General features: G+C 28.4%; 1 protein-coding gene across 1 annotated transcript in view; it reads left to right on the top strand.

Annotated features, from left to right (window-relative positions):
* The window catches only part of LOC111618587 (nephrocystin-4-like), a 64,976-nt gene that overhangs the window by 21,226 nt on the left and 31,511 nt on the right, over nt 1-12,239 (top strand). The window contains exons 9-11 of the mRNA XM_023360145.1: nt 3,101-3,280; nt 3,352-3,446; nt 8,496-8,553. Of these exons, the coding sequence (XP_023215913.1) occupies nt 3,101-3,280; nt 3,352-3,446; nt 8,496-8,553 (333 nt within the window). The remainder of the gene's footprint in view (nt 1-3,100; nt 3,281-3,351; nt 3,447-8,495; nt 8,554-12,239) is intronic.

Below are 12,239 nucleotides of genomic sequence, written 5' to 3'. Positions count from 1 at the left end.
ATAGCCAGCAGCCACTCTCTTTTTAAAAACAGATATTATGTTTAGTATGATAATCCTCTCTGCTTTTTCCTAGGCACCTGTTTGATCTATGACAAAGTGATCCCACTCTGTACATGTGATTGACAATCATGACAGTAAAGTGAGAAAAATACATTCATTAGTCTAAAACATTTGTAGGGGTATAGAACTGAGTCATTTAACTGAGTTCTTCAGATAAGAGATTTTAGGCATTAACTCTCAAAGGTTTCAGCCAGGATCAGTGAAAAATTTCTCATAACTGAGAGAGGCTTAAATGAGTGGTGTATAAGTGAGAGGTCACTGTATATTTTACAAAAAATTGTTGAACCAAAAATCTTAGTCTCATCTTGTGATGTCCTTGAAGTCATATCATAGAAGTCATATCATATCCTTGAAGTCATATCATAGATGTCCTTGAAGTTTTATCATAGATGGCACTACAATTCAATAAAAATAGGATAAACTTCAGTTTCTTAAATGAGAACTCCTCCATTTTTTATTGAATATTATTATTCTACATAAAAATAAACTTCTGTTCTAAAACATTTTTTGAAAGATAAATTATGATCATTTAACGTTTTGTGCAGCTGTCATATGTTACATATGTGAACTTATAGATGTGTGTGAAATTCATTGAAAAAAAAAAAAAAAAGAAAAAATCATTAAGAAACAATTATTTGGTTGAATCAAGATCAATGTCTTTTCTTTACCACAAACTTGATGGATTTAACATGCTGCAGCGTAGTTTGTATAAGTCCATTATTTGAAAAAAAGAATGATTCCACCATAATTGGTGATTGGTCAAAAACTGCTCTCCCCAAGATTTTTACATTTTTGGACTTAGGACTTTAATGTCAAGAAATGGAAAAAATTTATTTCTATATATATATGTTTGTGTGTGTGGAGGCATGATTTTGTTTACCTTCTTTGAAGCTTAATAACTCATGTGTGTTATGTTGAAAATTTCTGAAATTTTGCAGAGAGGTTTGTTTATTAGGGGAATTGATGCTATTAAATTTTGGTGGTTGAAGGTCAACAGTGTGGAGAGATAAAGGGGAGTCATATTTCAAGTAGGATCGGACTTAATGACTATTTTACTTGTTATTAGCATTTACAATTTTTTATGAAACCTGTCCCTATCCTCAAAATTAAGCTTTTTGCCATTTTATAATAGTTAAAACAAGCCATTCTTGGGACGAGACTGTCTTGGAGAGTGCATGCAACGCATGCACAAATCTCGCACTTGTGCCTGTTTGTAGAAACAGTTTCAGTATTTTATTTTATTTTGACCCAGTTCTCAGTCCCCTGACTATCTACAAGTCTGGTTTATTTTGTGTGTGCATGATTTGGACACCAAATACACTAGCCAAATTGCAACTCCTGACATGTACTCTTTCATACCTCTAAGGTGTGCAGCCGTTGACAGCAGTGCAATTTTAGAGACAAGACATAGTCTCGTCAAATACAATATTTTATTATTAAAAACTGTTTTAAAACTGTGGCACCATCTACTATAATGTTGCCAGGAAAGTTAAGCAACTTGTTGCTGGATTTCTTTTTTAATTTCAGATATCCACAGATTCACATGTGCACTGTGTGGCATCTGCATAAAACTTCAAATACTCATAACTTATAAGTGTATCTTTCAAAAAATGTTTTATATAACAGTTATTGTTTTGATGTAGAATAATATGTAATAAAAAATAGGGGTTTCACTTAAGTTGACCCATTTTTTTTACTGATCATAGCACCATCTATGATGAAACTAGTAGCTCCATCTTGTAGCCCACTTAAACTATAACATTTTTGATTAAAACATTAATTTTGTAGGCTGCATATTTTGAGTTTTCAGTGGATTGATTAAAATAGACTAAATCCTGCATACTTGGTGATTGTAGTTAGTTTCTTATTTAACACGTTAACGTTAAGTTTAAACATATCCGTCGCGCCAGCAGGCGTACGGCTGTACAGTGCCGTCCGACTGCCTGCTGTCAATTAATGCTGTCTAAAGACACATGTAGTAGTCAGATGCAACCAAATCTAGTATGGTAACATTTTTTGATGTGTGGATGACATTTCTGTAAAAAACATTAATATTAAAACTCATTACTACAGCACTTCTGGTACTGCAAGCAACAAAAAAAGCAGTTTTATTTTCTTAATTAATCATATGTTGCAGCTAAGTTTTGGATATAAAAGTACTATTATATACTTATCAACTTGAACTTCAATAACACTTCACTGGCTAATCATGTCTTTTTTATTATCTGGCCACCTTGTTCTCTGGATCTCAGTCCATTGTTTTTGGTTGTGGAGACTCTTAAAAAATGTGATTTTGAGGTCATGTTACAAACTGGGAGACTTGAAACACAGTATCATGCTATTTTGAGATGGTATAAACAAGAAAAACCAAATTATTTTACAGGCAAAATTTTTATAAGGTTGACCATAACTGATCCACTGAGAAATATCAGTGGATCATAATGAACAATGTGTTCAACAACTGACCATAATCTTCAGGTTTGACACTTTCAGACTGGGGACCACATTAAGCAGGGCCGTGTTCAGTAACACAGAACACCTAAGTTAGAATTCTGAGTGGCTTAGTGGGCAGAGCTAAGAATACATAAAAGAAGCTAGTGGTGGGAGGAATCAAGCAGTAGTCAGAAACGAGTTCCGCATTGCAGCATAACTAGACTTAGCAAGAATTTTGGTTACTGAACACAGCCCATTATTCCCTGTGTTGCTAAGATTTCTACAGCATGAATTTCTTGTACAAATAAAATGTGTTGCTCTTGTAGTGCCAAAAGTATCAGTGGTAAGTTTTTTGGTATAACTTTTATGAAAATGTCTTTTGCATATCCTGAAATGTCACCATAGTTGCATTTTCACTGCTAAAAATTTCTCTAGATAGCATTGAATAGGGGATACTTTAATTACAATTATTCAGTCTGTATGAGTATAAAAAAGAAAAATAGAGAATATATAAGATTATGTAAAATTGAACAAGCAAATATGAATCAAAGTATTTTGTTATTTATTATTGTATGAAATTTCATATAAATAAATTTTAATTTTATAGACAACTACATTTCCAGTATTGTTAAATTGGTGTAAATGGTTTCCTTTTGTTGAAAAAGTTTCAACAGATATAACTTTGAATCTTAATTTTGGGCCAGCTGAAAATGTTGAAGAAAAATTATTATACAGAACTAAAAACATACAAATGTCATTCAACTTTTCTACTCTTATAGGGAAGAAGGTAATTCATAAAATTTAAATTTTATAAAGTTTTTTTTATATAACTATTAATCCACAAATTTTTCTTTTTAGAAAGGATTGATTCCATTAAAGAATGAAGAAAGTAATCAAGAATTTGAAAAATTGGTTTCTCCAAGTAAAAGTTTTAATGAACCTGAACAAAACGAGTAAGTTATAAAAATAAAGTCATCACTTATTAATATCAAATGATCACTTTAAATAATTTAAATTTTTAAGAATAATTTTGGAGATGAAAAAATATTTTTATTTCTATACATATATATATATTTTAAATGTTATTTAATTACTAATCTTTAGTTATTATATTTTTTGTAATATAAGATAATTGTTTTCTGCAAATTATTGTATAAAGTAAAAAGTGTCATGTTTTCTAAAGTAATAAGCAAGAGAATATAAGAAATGTAAAGAAAATTTAGTTATCTTGGTCTGTCAGTTTTCTTTAGATTATTATTTATAAATTAGCATTTACATAGGTTAAATGGTACAGTAATTGACTATTTTGAATTTAAACCTCTTTAATAAAAGTTTTATAAAAGTTTCTTTTGTCAGTAAATAACAGCCCTAAAGGTTTTTGTTGTTTATATGGCCAATAAATATACAAGTTTGCATTTTTGTAAGCAAAACACATTTTTTTATTAAACATTTGACATTTGTAATTTCTAGATATTGGCATAGAAAGACTATAAAAAAAAAATAAATTATAAAATTAACATTTCCCAATTTAATCTTTTTGTTATACCTTAGAAATTTTTGAATTAAAATTTTCTTAATTGGCCAATAACTGTACCATTTACTGTATGTATTGTATATTCTATTATTTTTACATAGTTTATAATATTGCTTTTGATGGCTGATTTAAATAATCTTGGCAAAAGTGAGAGTTCAGTAAAGAATTTGGAGAACTCTTTATGCATACTGTTATGCTTTTTAAAATAAGATTTCATATGATAACTGTCAATACATAACAATTTTATTTTATTTACATTGAAATTTTTTTAACGCTGAACTTGCACTTTAAATACATCATTGTTGTAGAAATTTGATACTATAAAAAAACATTTTTATATATTAATGATACATATTTAAATTTTTAACTATCCCTTGGACACTAAGAGAACACTGTTGTTACTGAATTTTGGCCTTTAGTTTTTTAGCTCTTAGAATTATTTCCATTATTCTTTACTTTTTTCAGATATACGAATTAAATATTATGTGATGTCCTTGAAGTCTGTCAGTTTTATCATAGATGGCACTACAATTCAATAAAAATAGGATAAACTTCAGTTTCTTAAATGAGAACTCCTCCATTTTTTATTGAATATTATTATTCTACATAAAAATAAACTTCTGTTCTAAAACATTTTTTGAAAGATAAATTATGATCATTTAACGTTTTGTGCAGCTGTCATATGTTACATATGTGAACTTATAGATGTGTGTGAAATTCATTGAAAAAAAAAAAAAAAAGAAAAAATCATTAAGAAACAATTATTTGGTTGAATCAAGATCAATGTCTTTTCTTTACCACAAACTTGATGGATTTAACATGCTGCAGCGTAGTTTGTATAAGTCCATTATTTGAAAAAAAGAATGATTCCACCATAATTGGTGATTGGTCAAAAACTGCTCTCCCCAAGATTTTTACATTTTTGGACTTAGGACTTTAATGTCAAGAAATGGAAAAAATTTATTTCTATATATATATGTTTGTGTGTGTGGAGGCATGATTTTGTTTACATTCTTTGAAGCTTAATAACTCATGTGTGTTATGTTGAAAATTTCTGAAATTTTGCAGAGAGGTTTGTTTATTAGGGGAATTGATGCTATTAAATTTTGGTGGTTGAAGGTCAACAGTGTGGAGAGATAAAGGGGAGTCATATTTCAAGTAGGATCGGACTTAATGACTATTTTACTTGTTATTAGCATTTACAATTTTTTATGAAACCTGTCCCTATCCTCAAAATTAAGCTTTTTGCCATTTTATAATAGTTAAAACAAGCCATTCTTGGGACGAGACTGTCTTGGAGAGTGCATGCAACGCATGCACAAATCTCGCACTTGTGCCTGTTTGTAGAAACAGTTTCAGTATTTTATTTTATTTTGACCCAGTTCTCAGTCCCCTGACTATCTACAAGTCTGGTTTATTTTGTGTGTGCATGATTTGGACACCAAATACACTAGCCAAATTGCAACTCCTGACATGTACTCTTTCATACCTCTAAGGTGTGCAGCCGTTGACAGCAGTGCAATTTTAGAGACAAGACATAGTCTCGTCAAATACAATATTTTATTATTAAAAACTGTTTTAAAACTGTGGCACCATCTACTATAATGTTGCCAGGAAAGTTAAGCAACTTGTTGCTGGATTTCTTTTTTAATTTCAGATATCCACAGATTCACATGTGCACTGTGTGGCATCTGCATAAAACTTCAAATACTCATAACTTATAAGTGTATCTTTCAAAAAATGTTTTATATAACAGTTATTGTTTTGATGTAGAATAATATGTAATAAAAAATAGGGGTTTCACTTAAGTTGACCCATTTTTTTTACTGATCATAGCACCATCTATGATGAAACTAGTAGCTCCATCTTGTAGCCCACTTAAACTATAACATTTTTGATTAAAACATTAATTTTGTAGGCTGCATATTTTGAGTTTTCAGTGGATTGATTAAAATAGACTAAATCCTGCATACTTGGTGATTGTAGTTAGTTTCTTATTTAACACGTTAACGTTAAGTTTAAACATATCCGTCGCGCCAGCAGGCGTACGGCTGTACAGTGCCGTCCGACTGCCTGCTGTCAATTAATGCTGTCTAAAGACACATGTAGTAGTCAGATGCAACCAAATCTAGTATGGTAACATTTTTTGATGTGTGGATGACATTTCTGTAAAAAACATTAATATTAAAACTCATTACTACAGCACTTCTGGTACTGCAAGCAACAAAAAAAGCAGTTTTATTTTCTTAATTAATCATATGTTGCAGCTAAGTTTTGGATATAAAAGTACTATTATATACTTATCAACTTGAACTTCAATAACACTTCACTGGCTAATCATGTCTTTTTTATTATCTGGCCACCTTGTTCTCTGGATCTCAGTCCATTGTTTTTGGTTGTGGAGACTCTTAAAAAATGTGATTTTGAGGTCATGTTACAAACTGGGAGACTTGAAACACAGTATCATGCTATTTTGAGATGGTATAAACAAGAAAAACCAAATTATTTTACAGGCAAAATTTTTATAAGGTTGACCATAACTGATCCACTGAGAAATATCAGTGGATCATAATGAACAATGTGTTCAACAACTGACCATAATCTTCAGGTTTGACACTTTCAGACTGGGGACCACATTAAGCAGGGCCGTGTTCAGTAACACAGAACACCTAAGTTAGAATTCTGAGTGGCTTAGTGGGCAGAGCTAAGAATACATAAAAGAAGCTAGTGGTGGGAGGAATCAAGCAGTAGTCAGAAACGAGTTCCGCATTGCAGCATAACTAGACTTAGCAAGAATTTTGGTTACTGAACACAGCCCATTATTCCCTGTGTTGCTAAGATTTCTACAGCATGAATTTCTTGTACAAATAAAATGTGTTGCTCTTGTAGTGCCAAAAGTATCAGTGGTAAGTTTTTTGGTATAACTTTTATGAAAATGTCTTTTGCATATCCTGAAATGTCACCATAGTTGCATTTTCACTGCTAAAAATTTCTCTAGATAGCATTGAATAGGGGATACTTTAATTACAATTATTCAGTCTGTATGAGTATAAAAAAGAAAAATAGAGAATATATAAGATTATGTAAAATTGAACAAGCAAATATGAATCAAAGTATTTTGTTATTTATTATTGTATGAAATTTCATATAAATAAATTTTAATTTTATAGACAACTACATTTCCAGTATTGTTAAATTGGTGTAAATGGTTTCCTTTTGTTGAAAAAGTTTCAACAGATATAACTTTGAATCTTAATTTTGGGCCAGCTGAAAATGTTGAAGAAANAAAGCACAAACAAGCGCGACCGCCCCAAATTCCGTACTAAACACAACATGCACATGCAACTCAGATGCAAGTGTTGATTGGCTAGCGTATTTTGGATGATCACTCTTCGACGCATTATTATCACTTTGCCCAACTAGATGATAGCAGTATTCATAATGACCGGTCAATTTGATAAATTATTGAAATTTATTACAATGCCCGATTTTGTTGGTCATTATTCATAATGAATGGGCATTATGAATAATGCCCATATTAATCACTTTGTCCATAACATATATATATATAAATGGACATGTGTGTCCCTATATTTCACTTTTCAGCCAAAACTACACATCGCACATGAATGGTGTTTGTATGTGGTAGTAGCCCCAAGTCTTCATTCGTGCACTATGGTGGTTGCGTCTCGATAGCTATAAGGGTGCGGGAGATATGGGCTTGAAAGTGGTTGAAAGTGGAAGATTTTCTATTTCAATTTTAAAAATTTTCGAATTTGAATTTAAATTCGAATTGGTTTGATTATAGAACGATTGTAAACGTTCCAGAAAATTGATCAAATTGAAAATAGTTTGTTTGACTGGACGTAAAAATTCTCTAATTAGTCTGGAAACGGGGACCTAATTCTTGCATTCTGTGAAAACAGGTAAGATTGGCTATAATGTAATTATCTTAATCTTCACTATCGTTACTTTTTGCCCACAAATAAAAACCCAGTGAAGCGGGTCCTTGCAGCTAGATTCTAGATTACTTAGAAAAACAGTCTTTTATATATATATAAAAAAACTATATTACATACAAATGTACGAACAAATAAAAACCCAGTGAAGCGGGTCCTTGCAGCTAGTGTAGAATAAAAACATATACAAAAAGCATTTTGTATATATTGAAAATAACTATAGAAAATTCATATGGTTCAAAACTCTACCAGATATGTAAGAAAATTAGAGGATATAAACGAATCATAAACATATTGTTTTCTGCAGAATTATCTGTTTCCTGTTCATCAATAGTATTTTCTAAATTAATGCAAAGTATCATATGAATTTTTATTATAAACCTCAAGTTTTTTTATTATTATGTATGATAACAATATAAAGATAATTATCCAAAGTTATTTAAGTTTTGGATAATTATCCTTTAAATATATTAGCATATTAAATAAAAACAATAGTTATGTTGTTATAGGACAGATTCTGCCAGTTCTGTAATTGAGAATTTCCCTAAACATCAATCTTTTCTGAAGGTAGAAACATTTTTTTATTACTATTTTGATTATGTAAAAGCTATTAATTTCATTAGCTTATAATAATAATTTTGTATTATAATGTATTTATTTCATTTATTGATTGGTTTATTATTGAATTAAAAAATAATTGGATTAATTTATGTAATTTTAATAATTAAAATGTTATATAGCTTTTATTAGTGTTAAAATTTTCAATTAGTATTTTATGTACATATTTAAGAAAATATTTTAATCTCTCCATAATTATATCAAGATATATTTTTAAATTTTGAAGTTATTTTATATTTTTAAAAATTTAGATCTTTTTGAAATTAAACTTGTGATGAATTTATATTTTTATTTACATTATTTATTTGCTTATTAAAAATAAATAAATAAATAATTTATACATATAAACACTGAAAATTTATTTAATACATAATTAACATCCTAAAAGAATAAACAGGGAAAATATTTTAACTTTTAGATATGTATTAAAAGAATTAAGACTTGGTGAGACTTGGTGTTTCTGTCTTAAGTAAATATTATTAAATAAGTTGTGAAACCTCAGTTCAGTATGATGACACTTTCTACTGTAATAAATCTATTTTTATTTTTAAAATTTATTATAACATATGTTAAGAAAAATCTTGTTGTTGTTGAAATAATACAAAAACTTCTTTGAAGAAGTACAGGTACTAAAAGTGCTAAGAACTGATGAGGGGGTATGAAACCTGACTGAATTTTCTTGTAACTAATATCAATAAATTCAGTAATATTGTCTCCTAAGTTCCTGTATGGCAAGTCCTTAACGCACAATTATATGCTTGAAACTGAAAGAAAATGTTTGTTCATAGGTAACAGTTCATTATTGCAATAAACTTTTTAATATACACTTGACATTACTTATGATATTGTTAATGTATTTTACAAAGTTTATTTTTATATGTACAAAAAGCAAATATGTTATGTTTCAGTAGTATAAGAAACATTTAAAAATACTAAATATTTTACGGCATGCTATGTTTATCAAGTAAGTCAATTTTGATACTGGCTATTAGATTTTGTAAAAGTACTGAATTAGAAAAAAATTCCTACTTTACTTCATTTTAATGCTCTACAACAATACCTATGTCTTTCAAAAACTAATATTTCAAATACATCTTATCTGAAATAAGTTTATATAAAAATAGAAGCCATAAATTACTGTATATGATGAATTAAGTCATCAAAATTTTTAAAATTTTAAATTTTGTTGACTTAATATTTGTCAATATTTATTTTAAAATGACAAAAGTGAAATTTTTATTACACATGAATGAACATAGAAGCATTTTGAAAACTAAAGTACCTGTATATCATAATTTCTATTTTATGAAGATTACTAATTTATTATAATAATTTATAATATTTTCTAATTTATGAAGATTATTAATTGTATAAATAGAAAAGTTTTGATTATTTTTTTTTATTACTTAGTTATTAGTTTATTATGATAAATGTAAAAATAATAATTATATCATCAATTTATTATCCAAAATCAATAAAAACTGAAAGAAAACAGTTATTTTCACTTGTAGTCAAGTACAAGTTGCTTGCTCTTTCAGTTAACTCTGTCTTCCAGGTTCTGAAGAACACCAACAGGTTCTTTTCAAATTTATACAAGTTATTGTATAAAAAAACAACTAAATAACAGTTTATTGTATCAATTAATATATAATTTCTCACAAACAAACATATTGAATAGTATATAGATATATATTTAAGCTACACTGGACCAAAAAACACTTGGAAAGTGAGTCTCCACACTCATTCTAAAAAGGAATGTTCTCCAAAGTGCAGTTCTTCCAAACTCTTTGATTGAAATCCTCTTTGAATATATTTTTCCAAATCCCATCAGATTTACATTTTTGAACAAATCTTGGGCTTTTATAACACATTACAAAAACATAAAACCCACACATACACAATTTGTTTTAAATTCAAAAAATAGGATTTTACTGAATCATAACACTTCTAATTCATTAATTTTTTTCCTTTTTCATACTAATGCTGTATTATATTAATATATTTATTTATTCTTTTTCTTTTTGTCTAATTAATTTTTCAATAATGTAATTTTTAAAATTTGTAAGCTTATGATAAAAATATCCTAAAATTCTCTATACTGAAATTAATATTTGTTATATTCCAAAGGAAACAGAACTCACTGAAGTAGCTATTATAAATGGTTTTCAGCTTCCTGTCATACCAGTTATCAAACAACAATCTTCTGGGTATAATCTTTTAACTTTTTCTTAATATTCTATAATAAATATATAAAATACATTATAAACTGTTTTACTAACAATAAATTTCAGAAATTAATAATTTATTGTGTAGAAATAAAAATTTTGCCTGTAAAATAATTGACTTTTTATTATTTATACAGATCTCAAAACAATGCCTTAATAAATACATACACAGATACACATACTCTGTTTCTTCCAGTAAACATCAAATCTCTAATACTGCATGTTTCCTGTAAGTGCCAGGGTCTGAGTAAAAAACTGCCAAAAAAAAAACTGATGTCTAATAAGCATCAGTTAGGGATTCTCATTTTGTGCCCATTTCCTCTTAAGCTTCATTCTACATCAGTAACATTTTAAGGTCACTTTACTCCAAGAAATTACTAAGTTCTGTTATTTGGGATAGTGTTATGTTACTGATATTAATAAATAATAATAATAATAATAAGTGAACATATTGTGTGTGTACTTTGCAGTTGTCATACCAGATATTACCAAATAAATGCCAGTATCAAATTGCTGTTGATTTCTAATAAATGCTGGGCTTGAGCTTTCATTTAGCAAATAAACATTTATTGGAGGAAATATGGTATGTATGCAAAGAAATATATGTAGAGAATAAAGCTGAATATATGCATATATACAGCTATATTTTATTGAAGTGAAACTTGGATAGAAAATGTTATCACATAATTATTGCATTTTTTTCTTATTTATCTACTTTGTTAATTTTTGAAAAATTTAATCTCTATTTTTTTCACAAATAAGTACATTTTGTTGTTTTATTTTTAAAATAAATTTTGCTTTGAATAATAATTTCATATGTAAACATCTCTAAATCTGATAGTTATATTAAAGCCAAACAATTGCTGGATTAAATTAGGTTATATTACTGCTGTTATTAATAATTAGATACTGAGTAATTATTAATAGTAGTGGTAATATAGCCATGGCAATCATTTGGCTTTAATAATTTTGTTAGTTAAATCTCAAATTTAAAATCTTTGACTTATCTTTGGGTTATTATACTTAAAACAGTTATTTACATATAACCAATTATCCTGAAAATATTCAAATAATTTATATACAGTGGTACCTCAGGATACGAAATTAATCCATTCCGAAACTGAGATTGTATCATGAAAATGTCGTAAGGTGGATCATCTTTTCCCATACGATTACATGTAAAACCAAATAATTCGTTCCAACGCGAAAAACATACTCAAATTAAAGCCAAATAATACATTAAAAAAAATAACTGTAGTAAGAAAAACAAATGAAAAATGCGAACTAATGTAACGTCGTATGGTGAGTTTTTGTTCGTATCGTGGAGCAAAAATATGTTCGAATTTCATGTCGTATCCTGAAAATTTCGTATGCTGGGGCGTTCGTAACCTGAGGTACCACTGTATATTA

The sequence above is a fragment of the Centruroides sculpturatus genome, unplaced genomic scaffold (genome assembly GCF_000671375.1).
Source record: "Centruroides sculpturatus isolate CEXI.00-Female unplaced genomic scaffold, Cexi_2.0 scaffold67, whole genome shotgun sequence".
NCBI classification, from domain to species: domain Eukaryota; kingdom Metazoa; phylum Arthropoda; class Arachnida; order Scorpiones; family Buthidae; genus Centruroides; species Centruroides sculpturatus.
Note: the sequence above shows the minus strand (reverse complement) of the source record. Positions and strands in the feature narration are given on the sequence as shown.